This window comes from Bactrocera tryoni, chromosome 4, assembly GCF_016617805.1.
Source record: "Bactrocera tryoni isolate S06 chromosome 4, CSIRO_BtryS06_freeze2, whole genome shotgun sequence".
NCBI classification, from domain to species: Eukaryota; Metazoa; Arthropoda; class Insecta; order Diptera; family Tephritidae; genus Bactrocera; species Bactrocera tryoni.
The window spans coordinates 71091000-71114814 of record NC_052502.1 but is presented as its reverse complement, the minus strand read 5'-3'; the positions used below and the strand labels follow the sequence as shown (position 1 = coordinate 71114814).

General features: G+C 31.4%; 1 protein-coding gene across 2 annotated transcripts; it reads right to left on the bottom strand.

Annotated features, from left to right (window-relative positions):
- Nucleotides 1–1154: 1154 nt before the first annotated feature.
- On the bottom strand, nucleotides 1155–23655 carry LOC120774369 (dynein light chain 1, cytoplasmic). 2 transcript variants are annotated; one of them, XM_040103964.1, is made up of 3 exons: nucleotides 23332–23655; nucleotides 16261–16428; nucleotides 1155–2346 (listed from the first exon to the last, which is right to left on the bottom strand). In XM_040103964.1, the coding sequence occupies exons 2-3, from the start codon at nucleotides 16366–16368 to the stop codon at nucleotides 2185–2187; spliced, it is 270 nt and encodes an 89-aa protein (XP_039959898.1). In that variant the 5' UTR covers nucleotides 16369–16428; nucleotides 23332–23655; the 3' UTR covers nucleotides 1155–2184. The 2 variants fall into 2 exon arrangements, with proteins under 2 accessions (XP_039959898.1, XP_039959897.1); XM_040103963.1 differs by lacking the exon at nucleotides 23332–23655 and adding an exon at nucleotides 22022–22389.
- Nucleotides 23656–23815: the final 160 nt, after the last annotated feature.

Here is a 23815-nt window from a genome sequence, read left to right as displayed (position 1 = left end):
TTATCAAATAAATTGCAATACAAACTTAATTTGCCAATAACTTCGTGACTTCAGCTACTTCATAAATAAATAAACGCAACACAAAGAAATTAATTTTTTTTTAAATAAAATTTATATTTTTTATTTGAACACATATCTTTCATCAATTTCCAATTAAGGAAAAATTTCAAAAAAATACCCTCACACATCCACTTGTTCAATAAATTGTAAAATGGCGTCTACTAAATTACTAATGTAATGTAAGAAGTGTGTTAAAATAGATAATTTTTTCTCTCTCTCATAAAACGATTTTTTTTGTTCATTTCATCAAAAAGAAAAACATTTACAATTTATTTAACACAAAAGAAAATATAGAAGTTTCACAGAAGAAAATATCATTAATTCGAATATATTAGCCTAGTATGGTATATGCGCTGTTGTTGTTGCTGCTGCTACTGTTGTTTTTGCTGCATACATACATACCGCTCCTGGCTGCTGCCAACAGCGCAACACTACGAGTACACTCCTTCTCATTTGCATTTGTTTGCATTCAACTTTTAGTTTTATATATTTGTTATTATTGCTATTATATGCGTTCACACAAAGGTGTTGCAAGTGTGTTTGCTTTTCGTTTGCTATTTGTGTGTTTTTTTACTGTTGCTTTACACACCGCTACAACAACTACTCCTTAAGCTGTCACTCCTCCTCCTTCTTGTTCAAGTTTCACTTCAATTTTCCCCATTGCTAATTGTGGATGGAAATATTCAGTTATGTCTTTTATAATTCGCTAACTTTGCTCGTCGCATACAATGTTTCAATTTTCATTAAGATTTTGCTCTAATTCGAATGTTGTGCATCGTTTTTAACATTTCTTTCGACTTCCGCTCCGTATATGTACCTTCAGTTAAGTGTTTTGCTTTTGTGTGTGTATATGTATGCTTGTTGTTGTTGTGTACGCAATTTGAAATATTTATTTTTTATTCATCGATTTTCATTTTTCTTGTTACTTAGACTAACAAATATATATGTCTATATATATATATAATTTGCTGTTGTTGCTTGCTGATATTACTAATACAAATACGCATAAAATGTTAAATTTTCCATGATTCCATTTGAGATTTGTTTTTACTTTTAGTTGCTTCAAGTTCTGCTATTTTCTACTATTTTCTGCATTTTACTGAATCTGCGAAGTTTTCCCTTACCACAATTGTCTGTTCGGGTGTGGGTTGTGTTGTTGGTGTATTGTGCCCATAATAGTAGTAAAGTGAATTGGTTGTTGTTGTTGCTGCTTTTGTCAAGTCCATGAAACGTCACATTTCTGCAGTGTAAAATTTTGTAGTAGATCGGCGCCAGCGGTGTATGTGGCAATGACAGTGGTGAGTGCATATATGGCATTAGGGCAATTCAAAAATGCGTTAATTAGCATAGAGGGGATTACTTTAGGCGTTTATGGTGCGCGCCAATCGTACATATACACAGTTCTGTGAGAAATTGGGCGCTGAGAATGCATTCACTTAAATTCCATAACAATAATTTACAAATTTTTCGCAATCGAAGAGTTTTGAATTAGTTTTCACATCTATGATTTGCGTATTTTTACAAATTGCGCTGTTCTGAATTTGGTTCCACATCTATTTACGCATTTTACCAATTGAACTGATTTGAATTAGGTTCCACATTACAAGAGTGTGCATTTTAAGTATCATACATGTAGCTTATTCTGGGTGCAGTCGAAAGCGTTTATATTGCAGCAAACTCTTTATGCACATCTTTGTAAAAACGCTGGTTATCAACCAACAAATTTGGTTGCACATTTTATATTTGCCAGGTGTATAGTTTCTGCTACCCAATTTAAGAAATCACAGCTAATAACTACAGTCATGCACTGCAAAGCAATGTGGATCGTATCTTGACAGTATCATTTCGCCAGCACTGTGCTTCTCTTCAAATGCATTTCCGCCTGCTGCATTACTCAGTTGCCGATTCATCATACTATTACGTTGAAATGTTGTGACTGCAAATTTTTCCAGTTGTTGTTATTGTTATTTTTACTTTACGCCTTTTTTTCTTGAAATTTAGGATTTACACTACAAATTCTTCTGTTTTGCTGTTGCTTTTCCAAGTATGTGTATATGTGTGTTGTTGTGGTATTTTGTTGTTGCTGTTGCTGTGATTGGGTTTGTGGTTATAGTTGTTAATTTTTTAACCGCTCTTAAATAATAAAATTGCCACCTGGCCTAAGTAAAAGTAGATAAAGTGACGTGTCTCATGTGTCACATACGATCCGAAATTTCGGCCCACAATACAATGCCATGTGGGATTGTATTTTTTGTCGAATTCTTTCTTGATATAGGCGGCGATGTCCTGCAATGAGAGAAAAAATATTTTTTGAACATCAGTTGGGTGTATATTTATAAAAAAAAAATATGTATGTGCTTTAATCTTTAATTCAAAAAAATAAATAAATTTTCATTAACTCTTATTGCCACTCTTTATTTCATTTTAATTCACATATTTTTTAATATCGACTTTTAATTTTTAATACTAAACCACAAGCAATAAAAATGTTCTGTTGTCTGAACGCCGCTGTATGGCAGTTCATACACAACAAAGCATTGCCCTTCACGGCACTTAAATCACAGTTATAGCGTCATTTCTACGCCATTTAAGCAGAAAATTGCATTTTTCCCGCAATTTCAATGTGCATGCGGAAAAGTAAAATGGAAAAAAGTAAAAAAAAGAAAAGCCTGCACCGCGTGGCGCGCAACAACAACTAAAACAAAAGCACATTAAGGGGAGAAAATCGAGCCCACTGACCTAGCGGCGTACAAATGACCGATACCACAACAAGTCTACATATAAAAATAAGTGTCCATCGAAAAAAATGCAATGGAAAATATAATATGGAAAGTACAAACATGTGCTCACGAACTGGAAATTTCTTAGAATACTAGCGTAAATAAAATAAAAAAAGCAGCACTGAATTTGCAATGTTAAAAGTTTACTCATACACACACGCACATACACAGAGGTCATTGTCAGTACGGTTTTGTGCTATCACGTAAACATATTATAAGTGTATGTACAAGTATATGATGCAACGGCCGGCTTGTATAGTAATTGCTTAACATGAGTGTCGCGAGACACAAATAACAATGGCTTGTTGTAGGTAGGCGCTTAAACTTATTATTTAATGCATTTAAAAATAGATTACGCTCACGTTACAAAGCCTACAAGCCGCGTTTAGCTTTATTCGCTACGCTACAAACATTATTTATAGACGGGTTTATAATTTAAAATGATGTAAGCAAATAGTGTAACTTAGCTTCGTTTATTTTCATTGGAAATTTTCGAAAAATTCCAAAATCGATAGTGGTATGAGCTAAAATTAGATTTATTGACTTGAGGAGGGTTGGTAGGTAATTTTTCATGGATAATCGTCGTTTCTAAACATATGGTAGAGCAATTAAAGTGGTGCATACCAATTATAAATAACCTTATAATACATTTTAGATTCCAAACTTTCCAATACTTTGAGATACACAACTTCATAAAAATACTAATTCAAATACAGTGTGTATGAACACCTTAAGTTTGCTTATGACGTTTGTAGACGTTTGCTTACATGTTTACAGTTAAAAACATTCTTGTTTATTCTTGCATGAAATAACGTTTGTTAAAACCAATCACGTTTTTGCAAAATACAAATAAACTAAAAATAAGAAAATACAGGTGAAAATGCGATTCGTAAAAACCTTTCACATATAAATTTCAATAATAGAGTATGTTTTATCGTGCAATAGTGATTTAATTTACATATAAATGCCAGTGTCTACCCCATTTTTTACATGTAATCACTGCAATTAATCATGAAGTGAGCAAATTGCGTGCCAAATGTTCTAAAAACCATTCCAATAGTGAGTTAAAAGCGAAAATATTTACTTAAATGTACTATGCATGTGTATGTAAGCTTACAAAGTAAAACAATAGTCGGTAACTTCAGCCGCTGACCTAGATATTATTAAACAAATAGTAACTATGTGTGTAACCAAGCAGTTGGCAAAATAAATAAGAAACAAAAAAACGTTAACTTCGACTGCACCGCAGCTATAATACTCTTCACAGGTGCATTTTTTACAGCATAAATGAGTATAAAAATATTTTTATCTTAATTTTGATCGGTCAGTTGGTATGACAGATAAATGTTATGGTGGTCCGATCTTAACAATTTTTACGGAAATTGCATAATTACCTTAGACAATAATCCCTGACAAATTTCTTGAAAACATCAGTTCAAATCAAAAAAGCTTTCCATAGAGGCACTTTATTCCGATCATCCAGTGTATATGGCAGCAATATGCTATTGTGCTCCGATCTAAACAATTCCTTCGGAGATTAGACAATAAGGCATGCCAAATTTCTTGAACATATCTCGTCAAATGAAAAAGTTTCCCATACAAGCACTTCATTCCGCTCGTTCAATTTTTGGGAGCTACTTATGTATGTATGTACATACATGTTACAGTGGTCCGATATCGGCGGTTCCGACAAATGAAAATGAATGAAAAGTATATGTACTAAATTTCGATATCTCAAAAACTGAGGGACTAATTTGCACATATACGGGCGTAATGGCTAAATTGACTCAGCGCGGAAAATATAAAGTAAGTAAACCGCTTGTTGAACCAAAAAAAAATTAATTTATTAAAACAAATGTAAATACATAAATAATTAAATACCATAATGATATACTTATAAGAAATAAATTATAATAACCAAAATAAAATATATTTTTTAAATAATAAATTAAAATTTTTTTATATAATAATTTTAAACAAAATTAAACAAAAATGTAAATAAAAATAAATAAATTAAAAACAAAATAAAATAAAATAAATAAATATAAAAAAATAAATTAATTAAAAAATAAAATAAAATAAAAATAAATATAAAAAATAAAAGAAAAAATAAATTTAAATATAAAAAAAAAAAATAAATAAATTCAAAATATAAAAAAAATAAAAAATTACACATAAAACACAAAAATAAAAGTAAAATAATAATTACGAATTAAAAAAAAATTAACAATAAATACAAAAAATTATACGCTAAAATAATAAAAAAAAATCGATGAGGAAAAAACATTAACATTTATGAAGGCAATGTCTGCATTTTTGTCGGAACTTTGTATAAGACTTCATATTCATGTCATGTTTTATTGTAATAATACAATCTTTTTATGACGCACATAAATTCAGGCCAAGTTGGCAGGTTTGGCAATGCAGATAAATAAATAAAGTTATTAAACACAACAATTATCGATTAACAATGCATTGTAACAGACAAGTCTAAGCCTTAAGGGATGGCCAAAAGCAAACTAAAACTACATAAACAAATATTAACTTTAACTAGTGCGAGCAAATAATAAGCGACATTGTAAGAAAGGGGAGGAAAGAAAGAAATAGGTCAACAAAGTGTACGATATCCGTAAGCGGGAATGTAACAAAAGCAAAACTGCCTACAGCTTAAAAGAAAAAAACTGTGTCAACTGAAATTTCCTTTTTTAATAAAAACTTGCTGCAGGAAAAATTTACAATGGCAGCAGATCAGTTATTCAAGAAATAAGTTTCGATACATTCATTGTATAATACAATCAAGCAGGAGGCTTGATTGCTTCAGCCATATAACTGTTATGTACCTTGCAAATACCGTTTCTACGATTCAACCATATGCACCCCCCCGTCGCTTTCTTCGATATTGATTAAACATTGTAGCGCTGTGCAAAACAACGAAGTTAAAAACAACAAATACCACCAGCCTGACAACAGTAAGAAGACACGCATGGTTTTCGTAAGGAAAATAACAACCGGCAACAGTGGCTTTGCAACTATCAACGAGTGTCACGCGTGTTTATGCATAAGCCAAAAAGCGAGTACATTGTTTTGAAAAAAGTTAGCAGATTTCACAGTGCGATTTTACCAACAACCATACACGCACATGTATTCAATTCTGGGTGCATACACGTATCGAATGGATGAGCACCATGTTTACTGTGTTACTATGTAGGCTCACGTACCTATAGAGGCTCGACAAATAAAACCGGAAATGCGCGCGGGCAGGCCGTTGGCACGTACTCAGCGACCCGGCGGTAGTCTGCTTAAGTTGGGTGGCGGCATGCGAGTTCGTTCGTGCATAAAAAGCAGGATCGCGTGCTACACAAACACTTTTATAGTATACATACATATGTAGGTATGTATTTACCGGTCTTAGTCTTTCCTTTTGACTCAAATTACATGAGCTGTTAGCTTTTCTAGTTCGAATGGCATTATATAAAAACTGCAATGATTCAGCAAGCGCGTGGAGGAAGGGGTGGCCTTGAAATACGTTGCAAAAAATGTTGTCAATCATACACTAACTGTCACAATTCGGTTTATTAATATATTTTTATGATTTTTAAAGTTGATTGTGAAATTTATTTTTAAATTGAGCAAAAAATTTAAATATGAAGTGAGTGAGTAAAAAAAATATGTATATAAAAAAACTCTAACATGATAAGGCAAAAAATATACTTCAATAAATATAATAATAATTAAAACCATTATTAATAAATAAATATAAAATGATAATAAAAATTATAATAATTAATAATTAATAGTAACAAACATATAACATACATTTATCAATAAATAAATAATTTAAACAAATAAATAAAAATATAAATTAAAAAAAAGGAACAAAAAATATAATAAAAAATTATTAAAAAAAAACAAAATACATATGTATATGTACATATGTACATACATACATACTATGTGACCTGGTCTACGGAAAGGGGGCTTAGGTGTCAAAAAATCAATTTTCACTTTTTAGTTGATTCGGATGGAAGATGAGATTTTTAACAGCTGTTTCCCAGAAAACTAGTTTTCGCACGTTAGCTCCCTTTTCCCTTTTCGTAGACCAGGTCACATATACATATGTATAATAAAATAAGATTAAAAAAAAAGTAAAAAAAAACTCATGAACGCTTATCTAAATTATGAAAAGCAGAATTTAGAAAAAGTAGCACATACTAAATATATGTACATATAAATAATACACATTTAATATTAACAAAGTCAGGGAGACCCGGTTACACCCAAAAAAAAATTACATTATCCACAAGTTTACAACTTCATAAAACATTTTGTACAATTAATGCACACAAATTGCTGTAAACATACGGTATGTAATACCGCTGTATTATATACTAAGTACATATGTAATACATATGTATGTATGCACATCGCATCTAAGTACACATCTAATCTCGAATGCGTGCAGCAAAATAAAACACTTTCCTCAACAATGCCACGTGTCATGCAATGCATAAAGCTTTTATATCCGTTAACGATGCAAATGTATGCAAAACAGTGCGCGCACAGCGCTATTTACCAATGCAATTATACACATACATAAACGCCGTGAAGTAGGCAAGAGCATTGCCGCGGCACTCAACTGAAACCACAGCTGACAGCCTAAAAATAGTGTAGTTCAAAGCGGCGCTTGACGGTGTAAGTTTACCAATATACCGTTATGTGTTAGATGTACATAGTATATGTAACGGTGCATTTTCGTGCTGAGAGACAGGAAAACGTAGCGCCACGGAGATAATTGCATATATGCCAGCATAAGGACAGGTTCTAAATTTATACATTGAGCCGAGCTGAATGCGTTGCATGCACAACAAAAACAAAACCAACAACTAACAATTGCGGTGTATAAACTTTGCGCGTGGCGTTGCATTCCCAGAGCCAAAAGCGCAAATTTAACGCAATAGAACCCTTTTCTAGCCCTTTTTTAAGCATGCTTTTCACGCACACACATACACACTACTATATTCCGCTTTAATAAAGGCAACAGTGAAAATCTAAATTTTAAATACGCCTCCTTTGCCGCACCGCCGATGTACATATTTACCTTTATGTATGTATATATAAACAATAGCAACAACTGCTGCGCGTAAAACGGAAGCGAATAAATTTATTTGACTGTTGCATCCTGTGTGTTGGCGTTCGTTGGCAAGCATCGCACAAGTAGGAAGTGTAAAATAATTAAATTGAAGGTGAAGAGCAACGACTAGAACATTAGATTGAAAGCTTAAGTAAGTGGGGAGGCGGTAATTAGTGTGGTATGTTTTGCAAGTGAAAGGTAGTGAAAGCAAATTTATTAATATAAAGTTGTTTGCATACTTTCCGGCGGTGAGTGCATAATTGGTGGTGATGGAAAATGTAGTCTGATGTAAGGCGCAGAATTGTTATAGAAGTAGAGCTGTGTCCGTGAATTTCATATGAAATTTTTACACACACAACGAATCGGCAAATTTTAACATAATTTTAGAACTAATTTCAAACGAATGGATGTATATTTTATAAAATTGGAAGTATTTGTAATGAATTTTATAGAAACGTTTTTGACAAATCATGCGTATAAACGACGTATTCAATATTTTCATTATTTTTGAAACCATTTTCATCGAATGGTTGAATCTTCCTTTAAATATCTTCTTCTTTATTGGCGTAAACTCCGCTAACGCGGTAAAAGCCGAGTTTACAACAGAGCGCCAATCGTTCCACCTTTTCGCTGCTTGGCGCCAATTGGCGATTCCAAGTGTAGCCAGGTGCTTCTCCACACCTGGTCTTTCCAACAGAGTGGAGGTCTTTCTCTGCTTCCCCCGGCAGGTACTACGTCAAATACTCTCAGAAATGGAAAGTTTTCATCCATTCGGACGACATGACCTAGCCAGCGTAGCCGCTATGTCATTCGCTGAACTTTGTCAATATCGTTATATATCTCGTACAGCTCATCGTTCCATCGACTGCGGTATTCGCCGTTGCCAATGCGCAAAGGTACATACATAAATCTTCTGCAGAACATTTCTCTCGAAAACACGATTCACTTGGGAGTGGCCAGAAACGATTATTTTACATATGGCTCAAGCAGCTCACGACTTCCGGTCTTAGATCAAGTATCCTATAGTGATCCGATATCCGCGGTTCCTATAAATGAGTAGAAACTTGGAGAAAAGGTCGTGTGCAGTCTCTCATATACTCAGGGACAAATACATCCTGCATTCAAATTCTTGCTATTTATTTTCTTCACTCTTCGTCTTTTTAAGCTCTTTCGCTCTTAAATAAAGCCTACATTAACGTCAATATATCTATTGTCCTGCGCCTAAAAGCATACCATTAAGTTTCGCACTTATTTGTGGACATATTCACACGTCAGAGCAACAATTTTGCGTCTCAACAAGCAATTGCCTGCCACAGTGCTTCCACACGCACTTCCAAGATGTTGGCAAATCTAAGTAAACAGTAATAAAAAATTGAGCTACAATCAACTATTTGCTTAACAATTCAATACAGATTTCAATCGGCTCAAGTTGGTTTTTGTTACTACTACTACGATTATATATGGGACAGAAAAACTTGGAATTTTCACCAAAAACACAAAAACGCATGCGGCAAAACAATATAAAGAAATGTACATCGACGGAAGTGAGAGGGACTGCGTATAAGCCTACAAAATGTGGTAGCCGCTTTTTGAATGAACGACAAACCAGACATACATACATACATACAAACCTCCCACACTATGCAGACTTTTTTCGTAGTTATTTACAGAAAAGTGGCCCATAAAAGTAAATATTTGACTACAGCAAATATGGCTGCGCGCTCTCTTTCGGAAATAGTTGTTTGATTTCGTAAAGACACGCAAAAAAGCAAAGTATACTTAACTTAAAAGAGGTGGAGAATAGTAATAGAGGAATCCACAAACTAAAACTTCAGCTATGTAGGCATACTATAGCAAATAAATCACAATGAAAAAAGGATTTACAAACACATGCAACTCTGGGAAAAGTGATACGCTGTAGATACCAGTTTTTCGGACAATAAATTGCCGATACGAAACATATGCGGAAGGATTCGACTGAGGACCTACACATCTGTATGCAATATACTCACACACATGTTGGATGAAATTCGAAAGAAAAGGCACAGCAAACTTTGAGGTCGAAGCAGCATGCGGCAAAAAAAAGTCAGAGAATGAAAAGTCTTTAGAAATACCCTAAGAAAGATAAATAGCAAAAAAAGCAGCACATTCTTGGGGAGAATAATTAGAAAGAAAATCATTATGGAAAAACTAAGTGGGCGAAACGAAAATAAAGCATTTAGGCGACCAAAAAGGCAAGTGAATCAAATAAAGTTCAAGTGAATAACCAAATATTGTCATACAGCAACAAATATCTAATTTAGGATGACTAAAAATAAAAAAAATATGTATGTGAATAGCGGCACACGCAAGCACCGAGATAACTGGTTGACCGAATGAGCCTTGACTAAGGCCAAATATAAATGCAGAAGCCAATACTAAGACCAAAGCCAAAGCCAAAGTCATAGTCATAGCCTTCGCCAAAACCGTTTATATCATTTTTTACTTGTATATGTATGTATAAGCACGCTATAGTTATGTCTGTCTGCGCGCAATCCACTTGTTTCAAAGCGAAATGACTAAAGCCAAGAACAGCTTGAAGCCAAATATGGACGGCCAACGGCCAACAAAAATGCACGAATTGGCGTTGTGGCTCAAAACGAAGCAACAGCAATTCAGCTAGCAACTATTGGCCGCCAATATATTTAAAATGCGAAAAACGTGGTGTCCAGACAAAGAATAAAACAAAAAACTGAGTGCGAAGAAAATATAAACGTGGCAAATGGAAAAACCAATGCAAAAATAAATTTTAAGCCAAATTAAATCGCCGAGGGTAGTAAAGACACAACTATAATGGTCACAATAACGGTTGAAATGCATGCTGAATGAATGAACTGTAATGCTGCAGGCAAGGCGACAGTCTTCGTGGGCTTGCGCTGCGACGAGCACAATGAAATGGAAGAAAGCAATGAATAATGTGGTTATGAGCGGACCAAGGACTCGCAGCAGTGGTGTAGGAACGGAAGTGAAGGCGGAGCGCGCACAAGGAAAGTAAGGAAAAGTAAAAAAAAAAAAAAACAATATTGTTAGACGTGCAACTTTATATATACACATACATAGTATGTATGTGTGAAACAATTGAACAATGGAGGATATAATACTAGAAAGTACAAACTATATCAAAAAATATATTAAAAATATATTAAAAAAATATTAAAAAAATTAAAAATATAGGAAAATTAGAAAAATTATGGATTTATTAAGTATAAATGAAATAAAAAATATAATAAATAAATAAATAAAAAAAATACATAAAAAATAAATAAATAAAATATAATAATTAAAAAATTTGAATTTATGTCTAATACGACAAAAAGTGTAAATTAATTTTTTTAATAAAATTAAAAATAAATAAAAATAAATTAAATAAATAAAAATAATAAAAAATAAATTAAAAATAAATATTAATAAATAAATAAATAATAATAAAAATAATAAATAAATAATAATAAAAAATAATAAATAAATAATAAAAAAATAAATAAAATGATGAATTAAAATCTAATACGTCAAAAAGTGTAAATTAATTTTTTGTAATAAAAAATAAAAAAATTAAAACAAACTTAATATGTACAATCCGTTCATGGCATAAAGTTGTTTCTTTTACGACTAAAATAAAGAATTTGAAAGTTTGTAAGCTTTACTACTCAATAATGGAAAAAATAAATTTAATATAGTAAATAAAAATATAAATCAGATTTTTTTGTACAGAATAAAGTTTTCTGAAGATATTTTAACATATTTTTCATTATTTTATGTTCTAAATTATTTATACTACTTTAAATTATTTGGCTATATTTGATAAAAAATTTCAATTTTTTTATTATTTTACGCTTAGTTTAAGGTTTTAAATTTTTAAAACCTTTTGTTTTTGTTTTTGAAACATTCACTTTTATTGTAAACATGTGTATCATTAATTTTACTTTTTTTCTTTCCAAAGTTATATATTTTTTAAATACATATGTACAATATTTTTTAAATTGACATACATATGTATATTTTATTTGATATATTAAAATTTATATTTTATTTGTAAAATTAATATTAAACACTATATTTTTTAGTCTTACTAATACTTTTCATTTCATACATTTTTTAAATACAATTTTTAATGCCCCAAATTTTAATTCAACCATTCATTAAAAATGCAAACAATGAAAATTCAAATTAAATGCTATTGCGATAAAATAAAAACTTGAAAAATAATACAAATGATTGATGCACAAACATTTACAATATTTTATTTTTTTCCAGCCAAAACAATGAAAAAACAGCGTCATAGCACATTGTGGAGAGCGATTTGCTACAATGCGCCTAGAAGTATGCAAACACAAGACAAAATGCGTCGCATATGAGCGCACATGTACAAGTATTGGACAAATGGTGAAAAAATGTCAACGGCAACACCCACAGTGGCGAAAAGCAATAATAATAACTGTAACTGGTAATGCAACAGTAAAAAAGCAACAACAACCACAGCTACTCAAATATACCAAATAGCGGTAAGTAATGTTCTATAATACTAAACACGTGTATGTATGTACAGTGTGTACACACTGCCCCTTTACACCCCACACTGCCACCCCGCACAGCAGAACACACAGCATGTGGCAAATTAATGCCGACGCAACCGTTGGCAGCAACAATTTAGTCTAATACCCGTGCGCGCCATGTTTCTAATGCCATGTGGAGCCGAGCGGCGCTCCTTGCCTTGCGTTGCGTTATTCGGCACCCGCTACCAGCCACCACCGTCTGCCGCTGTGCACGATTTGAGTGGCAGCAGGATTCCCAATGGGTGACACACACGCACACAAAGTAAATGTAACGGGAGATGTGCGCACACTTTCACTGTAGTCGGCCACAATTGTTGACATTACAACATTGGCACTTATGCTGTTATGCTGTTACTATATTGTTGCTGTTTTTATTGTAACCGAGCCCTGGTTAAAAATGTAAATTTAAAAACATATTGGCCAAGAGAGTGAGAGAGAGAGATCGTGTGAATGTGGAAGTGCGAGGAAGAGAGTGATGTACTGAAGGACAATAAAGTGTTGTTGTTGTTCTGGCTGCTTTTGTTGTCGCTTGTGTCAATGTTTATATAATTTCTTGGTGTTTTGTTACTGTGGCTTTTTACATTACTGCGTATGCGCTTTTTCGTGTGTACATATGTATGTATGTGTGCGTGTGTGTGTTTTGGGGGATTTTACATGATGCGCTTTTAGGGAGTTAAGCGTTAAATAGATAATGATAAATGTGTTGAACGTAAGTAGGGAAAACAAAAAAAAAAAAAACGCAAATCCGCAAAATGTAGGCGGTGGAGGGGTGGGGATTCTCTTTTGATTTCAGCAGGCAGGCGTACGAATCGTTGGCAACCTAAATGGGGTAGGCGGCACGCAATCACTGACGGCCTTGCAGCATTACTAGAGCAGAAACGAGAGAAAGTAAATATGTACACATTCATTTATGAATGTACGCGCCTAAGTGTGGTTAAGCACAGCGCTGTCGGAGGGGTTGAGAGTGTTTGTTTGGAAGTGATTGAGTTTAATAATAGGCGCTGAAAATTTAATTTTGATTGCAAATTGGTAATCGAAATATTGTAGGATACTAAATAATGGTGGGAATTATCAAATGAAGACATTACAAACGCTTACAATGGGTTGGAAAATTCATGAGACAGGTTTAGTAAAAAATGTTTTCTATGTTCTGAAACCTGCAAAAATAACAATTTTAATAGAAAAAATCGTTGATGAAAAGTTTAGAGAAAAACTACCCATTTTATACTTTTTTATTTACATACATACATAATTTTTCATACTTTTTTTTAAATTTTAGTTTTTCTTCTAAATTATTTAAATTTCTATTTTTATTTTTTAGTTTTTCTTCTAAACTATTTAATTTTTTTTTTTTTTTTTTAATTTTCATTTTTTTTTTATATTTTATTTTATTTTTTTAATTTTTTACATACATATATTTCTTCTGATTTTTTATATTCTTTTTAATTTTTTATATTTTTTTAATTTTTTTATTTTTTTTTAATTTTTATATTTTTTTACTTTTTTTTTTTTTCTTATATTTTTATATTTTTTTATATTTTTTTTAAAATATTTTTATAAATTATTTTTATAGTTTCAATATTATTTTTATATTGTTTTTATATTTTCCTTTTATTTTAATATTTTAATAAGTCTGTTTTTAAATTTTTCCTTCATTTAAGCTTCTACAATTTTTATTTAAATTTGATTCTTTAATTAAATTTTATGTATACAATATAGTTTTATCCATGTTTTAAATGTTTTTTTTTTTAATGGGAGTTCTCAGGATTTTTTTTTTACTTTATTTATTTTCTGTAATTGGTTTTATTTTCTAATTAAAATATAAAGTAAAAATTATTAAAATTTCAAAATATTTTTTTTCCCTGTTTATAAGTTTAATATATTATTATCATTATTTAAATTACTTTATCATTTCATTTATTTTTTATTACAATTATTTTCTTTTTAATTCTTATAAAGTTTGTATTAATTTCTTTTATAATTTTTTACTGACTTGCGATTTTAAATATTATTTCACTTCATTTATGTACATACATACATATGTATGTACATACATATGTAGTTTAAATAACTCAATTATAATTTTATTTTACAAGAACAACGATAAAATTTATCTCAAAGTTGTACTTAAATAAACAGACTCAATAATGTTGATATTTTCATAAATTTTAAGTTGACAAAGTAAACATTAAATGAGATTTTGAGCGCTAAGAATTGAGATAAGAAAACTAGACAAAGAGCACAACAAGAAAGACGTCAATCAAAATCAGTTTAAACACACAAGTATGCAAATTTTATTATAAATAAGTCTGAAGATAAAAGCAAACAAATTAAACAAAAAAACGTGCACATAAAAAATAAAAAACCAAAGCAGACAAAAAATTTTACAGTAACAAAAATGAAAATTTAAATAAAAGAAAATAGAAAAAGTTAATAATAAAAAAAATGTAAGTTAAAAAATAAAAATAATAAAATAAAAAAAAATAATAAAAATTAAAAAAAATAAAGAAAAATAAAATAAAAAAAATAAAAAATTAAATTAAAAAAAAATATAATTTATCCGATCTAAATTAAAAAATAAAGGAACATATTATTACTTTTTCATATTTTTTATTAATTTCTAAAAATAAATTCTAAAAACTAAAACTAAATGTAAAAAACTTAAATAAGTATATTTTAGCGCATTCATTTTTTAATATTTAGAAAGCATTAAAATTAAATAAAATAAGTGTATGTAAAAACTTTACATACATACATACATATGCATGTATGTACATTTGCATGTACAACAGCAGCTCCTACAAAAACACGCTTGCAATGTTAAAAGTGCATTCGACTTGGGTTAAAGTTGAACTAACCTTATTTAAAGAAAAGAGCAAAACCGCAATGTGTGTATTCACCTCAAATATAAAGAACAAATACCACACAACCAACTACATATGTACATACATATGTATGTATGTACATAAACTTGCAAAGCAAAAATGCATGTAATCCTTGCTGTTAAGCAAAGAGGGTCGACAAGTATAAAACAACAACACTTAAAAAAACTAGAATTGACAAGAATATAGCGCCAGGGCTTACACGCGAATCAAATGCAGCATGAAAAACTTAAAAAGCGGCGATAAAAAGGCACAGCAGGATCAAGTTGAATTTATCTCGAGAATTTTCGAAAATCTTTGCTTGCATTTGATCGGATTTTAGTGCCCCTTCAAGCGCACTTTTTGACTTTTATTCGTTTTCACTTTACATATACACTTTTACTTTGTTAACTTATTTTATAACCAGCTTAGCGACGTTTGACAACAAAAATTTCGTGCTTTCCTGCGCACTGAACGCTTTCGTAAGCAATAAGAAGCACAAGTTAAAGCACAGCAGCAGTTAACTTTTTATCTGCTTTACAGATAAGAGTTAGAAAAACAATCAGTCTGCACGAAAAAAAGAAATGTTGGCAAACTAGCTTGTTTAACTTCGCCGCAATGCGCGCCTGTACGTGGCACGATAAAACTAGCCGCTTAGCAATAGTGTGCGGCAGGACCACAAGTTGTTGTTTCAGTTGGAATATATTTATTTTAAAAACAAAATAAATGTAAATAATTTATTTGAAGCCTTCTTCGAAACCTTTTAAAGGCATTTGTGTATAAAATTTGAAAAAAATATTTTATATTATATTTTATATCAAAGAAGAGCAACTTACCTTTTCAATGTTGTACTTTTCGAGGGCTTGTGTCGCACAATCAACAGCATCCTGCTGCATTTCTTCGCTCATGTCGGCGTTTTTAATAACTGCTTTGCGATCTGACATTTTGTTTGTGGTTTTCTTAAGTTTCTTCTAATAAAAATTAGCAATAAATCTGCAAATAAACTGAAACGGAAATTGAATTTAGTTTCGAGATTTAGCTGAATTTAACAGTGTTATAAAGATACTTAATATAAATTGCAGAATATAAAAAATATACATAATATACCAACAAACAATGATAAAATCTTGCAAAATGCAAATTGTACGCACACAAAACAATCACATTTACATTGAAAATTTTACAATTTTGCGCATTTGAAGTTTTTTCAAACAATCGCATACCATTAGTTGCCTCATATACCATTTATGCGTGTGCATATAAAGCTAGACAGTGACGGTCGCGCGTATATTTACAAACATACAAATACAAATTTCCATATCATTCACTTTCGAATACTTGCATCTCATGGACTTTTGAACAATCAAAAGCAAATGGCATATAGAAATGGCAGCCACTCACGCGAATTTGTGCTAAGCCGCTTCCGATAAAGCATACCTTGAGGCGCATAAGCCATTACCTTATTATTTTTGTTATTATTGACTAACCACTACACATGAATGTACATATGTACGTACGATAAGCAATAAGAAGCACAATATGCGATTTTATATTTCTTATACTCTGCGCTTGAGCAAAAGCGAAAGCGAAAATGCTGCGCTAATTTTAGTAACACTGGGGAAATTCAATATTACTGCAGGCGTATTAAAATATTATTGAAATTTTGTAAAAAAAATTTTGGGATTTACTGCCGAAATTGCTAGAAATGACGTCAGTAACAAAAATTTGTTGTATATTTCAAGGCGAAAAATATACTTACATAAATAATTGAAAGTTGTTGCATACTTCAAGGCTGTGGCACTCGTTTGTACATATTTTTAAACATAAATAATAAAAACCGTTGCATACTTCAAGGCGTTGGTACTCAAATATATTTATAATTAGCTGTTGAGTAGTTATTCAACATACACATTTTTTATGTGCCAATATTGCTTACTTTCATCATTATAGAAATTCAATAATATGAAGATTTTATTAACAAATACATGCAAATTAATAGAATTGCCATCAATAATAACCTCAGTATTACATACAAAATTATGAAACTATTACTCTGAAATTTTTTGCAATTTACTTAATTTTTTCTAATTAATTTTGTTCACAGAAGTTACCGATATATTAAAAAATATATGTAAATAACTTATAAAACCTTCCATCTAACAACGTATTAGGCTTTTGATATTTAAAAAATTACTGATTAGCAAAGGAAATTCAACATACTTACTAGCGTTGAAAAAATACAAATTTACTTAAATTCGTCTGTAGCATAATATAATAGGAGTAATATTATATTCATATCGATTTAAAAAAAAAAATTAAAAGTCTAAATCTTTTAACCATAGCATACTATTAGGGGCAGCTTAAAAATCAATATATAAAATTTCGCTGAAATCACGACAATTCCACGAATTAATACTACTTTAACGGTAATGCACTCCATATAACGCGCAAAAAAGAGAGGAAAACTGAGGCGATAAATTCTGCGAAAGCAGTATGGTAGACACGTAAAACAATTGAATTAATACAAGCACAAGCGGATATGAACTGTGTAATAGAATGTGCTACACACACCAGACAGAAAGGATGTATGCACATACCTACATATGTACACATGTACATACATGTGGCCAGACTAAATTGCAGACTTCACTGCTTTAAATAGGTCAGTAAAAGCGGCTCGAAACGGAAAACAACTAAAATGTGCTATTGAAGCGGCTTTTTTAATGTTTGAGCTTTCAACCATACAAACATGCATATGTCAGTGAGAATTTGTGGTTGAAATCAACCCTTGGCACTCCCTTCAAAGAAGGCATTCAATCAATATGAAATAGAAGTTCCGTATTCTTTTACTTCTACGAGAGCTTTAGAAATTTTGCTGCTGCCAAAGGACATCCAATAGACCATCTAAATCGCCAGAGGCATTTCAATAATTCCATAGTGAAACAAAACAAAAGAAAAACGTGAACCATGAAATGCCAGAAAATGATAATGAATTAACCATAAATGCGCGTGTCAGCAATAGACAGCATATGGCCAGCAGCGACCCCATTCATGGGCAAAAGGTGTAGGAAAAAAAAATATAAAAATAAAGTAAACGACCAACGAGCAGAAAGGCAGTCAGCAATTCGATTAGATGAGGGCAATTAGTGAGCACAATTGATAATGAAAGTGGTGGCGGGGTTAAATAAGGAAATGTAAAGAAATGTCGCAAGGTAAGACAGAATGTGAGGCCACAACAACAATTGCAAGGAGTGTTTTTTGCTGCATTGACTTTTTATTGTTGTCATTGCAAATGAATGGCAAGTTAATTGCATTATAGGCGCTTGCAAGCAGGCACGAAACGCGACAAATCACCGTTAAATGTACAAACAATACGAAGAAATCAGCAATTATGTGAAAATTGCAAGCAAGTTGATATACATACATATAAAATGTTTACCTTTAAAATTTTATCAATAAGCATAAAATAAAGAGCAAAAAAGCTGAAGGAAAATATTTGACAAACTAATATTACATTTTTTTTCATATATTTAAATTTGTATACATACTACTATCCACAATTTCATTCAAAGTGCCTTAATCTACTACTTTCCAGCTGTGTTAAATTACTTTTAATATGTAGCTATCATACTAAGCAATAGAAATGTGTATTTGCAAAAAATTATAATAGTCAATTTCGCAAATTAAGAAATAAACAATTTTTGCAGTCACGATTGCTCAAATTTCACATTTCATTAACCAAAAAATAACGTATACGCCACGGAGCGTATATTGTTCCAATTGAATCATAACAAATCGAGAGTATAACTATGACAAGTGCCAGTAAGAGAATACAAACACTTGAAATCCTTTCTTAAAAATTAAATATTACAATTTGCTTATTAAATGTCCGCAATTGAATTATCGAATGAATGAACAACAACTCTGCAATGCATCAACAGCAAAATACAATTCAACGGCAAAGATCAAAACGAAATGTCAAGCGAACTGCCGGCAAAAAATACATGTTCGTACATGTATGTGTCTGCTGTTGATCAACGGCAATAAAACTGTGCAAAACCTACACAATCAGTGCTGTCAAGCATATTCAATGACATTCACGCACATTGCACGAACTGACAACCAGCGCTCAATACCCAGACTGTTTAATAAATGCATATAACGACACGATGTAACAAAACGTTTGGACGGCTGTATGGCAATTTGTCGTTGAAATTATAAATTGTGCTTTATCAAAACGGGCAGACATACATATGATGATATGACAGCTGACATTGGTGTAGGTTAAGACGGTAACAAAACAAAAAGCAAAAAAATAATGTGAACAAACGTAAACAAATGGAAAGTAAAAGTGTGCAATGCATTTGTATGAATATAAAGTGATATTAAAAAATAAAGCGTTTAAATTGGTTCATAAAAAAGTGAATTGCAAAGTTTTGAAAGCAACTGAAATACATACATATGTACATATAAAAATGTTAGCGCCAGCAGTGAAAGTATCATCTAGTTTTGTTATCAACAATTTAGTTTTATGTGCTTTAAATTATAAAATAGAAATATTATTAAAAACAAATTACACGCACACTTCAAATATTTGACAAACAAAAAGAAAATATTGAAATGACGTGTCGTCGTGCATTTCCAATTTAATATAACCTGTGTGGGCGGTATCGCATGAAGAAATTGAATTCTGTATGTAAGTAAATATGTAAAAAGATGATTTCTTTTAAAGTTTGAGTGTGGATTACTAACCTGTGTAGACAAAAAAAAATAAAAATGACGTATGCTTGCAGCGCAGCGTGTTCAATGAAATATTTTTTCTCCAGGTGCTTACCAGGTGGAAATGTTCTCCATGTGTTTTTGTACAAAAAATATTTTTTTAAGAGTTTCAAAGTTTTTATTGCATTTTTGGCTTAAACGGCAATGTTGAAAAAAAAATGTTTAAAAAAACTATGATGCCTAACAACAACAAAAATGTATAAAGTGCAACACTGTACAGTTTTTAACGCCCTCATTTTACTGACAGCTTTTTACTATTGTGTTATTTTTTTCGTAAACTTTTTCCCTCGCAAACAACTCACACTATTACCTTGTAGCATTCACTTGCATTCAGCTGTGAAATGTCAGTTAATTATAGTGCGAAATTTCTCAAAATTGTTTTTCTACAATTTTACCAAAGCAATTTTCTTTTTGCGCCAAATATATGTACATACATACATACATATAAGCATACGAGTGATGTTTGTTTGTACAATCATGCCCTGCATGCATATGTTGGTATGTAAACACATACATATGTGCATACATACATACATATCTTTATTGCTGTCGGCAGTCGGCGCAATTTGAAGCTCAGGTGATATTGCACACACTTCGTTTTACTATTTTGCTTTTGTGTGTGGAAATGATGTTTGCAAATTGTTTTGTTGTGGAAACCATAATATATGATTTATACCAAAGCATTAGCGGTGTTACTAGCCATTTTAATATGTATTTCAAATTTTTCGATTGTTAAATTTGAAAATGCTTCCTATAAGGGTTAAACGTTTTTTAATAAATTGAGACAAATTATATTAGAAATTTAGAATTCATTATACTATTTTGAAATATTTTGCATACAATTTAAAAAAGTCAACCAAAATCAGTGTTACCTACAGCGTCAATTAGTAACACCAGTAATCATCAGGCAGAAGTATGTGGGATGGCCAATAACACTATACTAACTTTGTATTTGAACTTCATATATTTTTAAATGTTACCAATTTTGTCAATAAGCTTCTATTTTAATCGAATATTACGTCAGTATTGAAAAATGTCGGCAAACCAACAATCTACACTGGTTTAGCATATTCCATATAGACACACCAACGAATATTTAGCCGATGACCATTTTAAGCCTTGCCAAAGTTTCTAAGCATGCAAGAAAATACTGGATTTATACAAAAAAAAGTTTTTGTTGTTTTTTTATACCAGTATGTAAATTTGGTGCTTTGCTTCCGCTAAGCACGAGTATAGTACAAAATAAAACTGGTATGCCATACGACGTAAAGCTTCTTCTATTCCTACCCATGATTTACACTTTACTTCAATAGATGTAACGTATAACATCCACACATGAGCATACATACATATTTCAAAGTACATGAAGGTAACCTTCTTATTAAATAAAAAGAAAAGTAGTGATTAACATGTTGAGTTTCCGCTAAAAAAAAATCACGTTGTTTAGCTTCTCGAACTTTCATTCTCTTGCTAATTATGAAATCCGATTTTGCAAAATCATTAGCGTACCGCCTGCTGGTTGGGTGCATGATTTAATATCACCACCACCCTCTTTTAATCGAAAAGGCTACACTTGCAACAACAATATCACCTGAGGGTCGACCATCGTCTGCTCAGCCCATCCTGTGCCAAAGATATACCAAAAACAACAAATACTCCACAGCAACAACATAAGAAGTATATGTTTGCCGCACCAACCGTCATTCGTCACATTTTAACGAAAAACATTTACGGCAATTTAGTATTTCTTTTTTTTACAAGACATTTCATTCAATTTTCACATTTTCTGTAGATTTACAGCGCTAAACTTTAACTTACCTGTACAATTTCTGCTACTTGTGCTAGTTTTCAGCAAACAAATCTGATTTTTCAGCTTTTTTACTTGGGTTTTCGGCACTTATTCCTTCTGGTTTAGATTTTTTCCTCTAAAATTTTGCTTATCTTCTTTCACACACTCGATGAATTTCTCAATGAAAACTATGTTTTCTTAAAACATTTGAACGAACTTTGTGAAAATTTCAATACTTCAGATAAACGAATGTATAAAATAACACAGTTCAAATCAAAATTCCTTTGTATAGGTACTTTTCAAAATATATTTGACTATACAATTTCCACCAAATAAATTCCACTCACGCTTGACGTATGTGTTGTTTGCACGGCTTTTCGCGGTACTCTGCTATTTTGCTATACGGCGAATGCTAAAAAACAGCCGAAAATACGCTCTCTTCTATGTTAATGCGACAGAGAGAGCATGTGCAGAGCAGGAGGAAAGATGACGAGGCAGCTTCTAGCAGGCGGCTTCTATCAACTTCGTGTGTTGGGTATTTTTTTTTAACAAAACTGTATTAAAAAATTTCCCAAAACCATTCACAATAGAATGATAAAATGTCATTCTATCGAAATTGACATTAGAAATATTGCAGATGTACGGAAGTGCCGGTGTATATATTTTTTTGTATACAAATTTATACAAATCGAGAAATTCAGCAAGAAATTGTTTAGTAATGCGTAGTTGTATACTAAAATATGAGTGAGTGTAGATTTATTGCAATTCTAGCTATTTTTAGTACAACTCTTAATGCTTTTGACTTAACTGTCAAAACTCGCCTATTCAAAATGAGGTTTGTTAGCACTTTCAACTGCTAAATTATTATAAAAAATTAAAATGCCTATTAAATTTATTTCAATTAGTGAGCCGGACGCCGTAGAAAAAATTTTTGTAATTAAAATTAGATTTAAATAAAAATAATTGATTTTAAATTTTGTATACCAATTCTTCAATTTGCAATTAAAAATTAACAAGAAAAAAATAATAATTTAAATATTAATTCAATGTTTTTAATGCATTAATGTAAACGCAATTTATATCACATAAAATAGAAATTGTAAAAAATATACCAAAAACATACCAGAAATACATTAACAATAGTTATTTCATACTTCAGTAGCTGTCAAACTGTGCATATCTCCTACAGTAACACACGAAGTTTTCGCACTATTTATAATAATTTTTATATGTAGTACACTTTTACTTATTTTTTTAATACATATGTACATACACTTTTTAAATACCAGTTAATTTTTTTTTATCCATTAATGTTATCGCGTTATAAACGCACACTTACCTTGCTTACACTTAACAAGTAAAGCTATTTCTGAATTTCTTGGCGCGGTTTCAATAACTAGCTTACTTCGTTTCCTTAATACTCCACTTATTTCGTGTTTTGTTTTTGTTGTAATTAATAACTAAGTTTCCCTAATACTTTTACAAGTTTTTCGCCGAAGACTACGGTTTTATTGTGTTTGCTTTAGTTTCGTACTTAACACATGCTCTTTTAAATATTACTTATCACAAATTGGCGGTTGAACAAGTTAACGTTGATTTTGCTGTTGTTAATGCTGCTACTCCTGCAACTACTTTCGCTGACAAGTTGACTGTTTATAAATCAATAAAATGGCAGGCGTACGCAAACACAGTTGTATTTCACTGTTTTGGCAATTCCTACGCTCATTTGTCACTTTTCCATAGCATTTACATGTGAGGGGTTGGGGGCGGTGGAACCAGTAGGAAACTGCTACCTGCTGCGAAAATCCCCACTAAATCCTTTA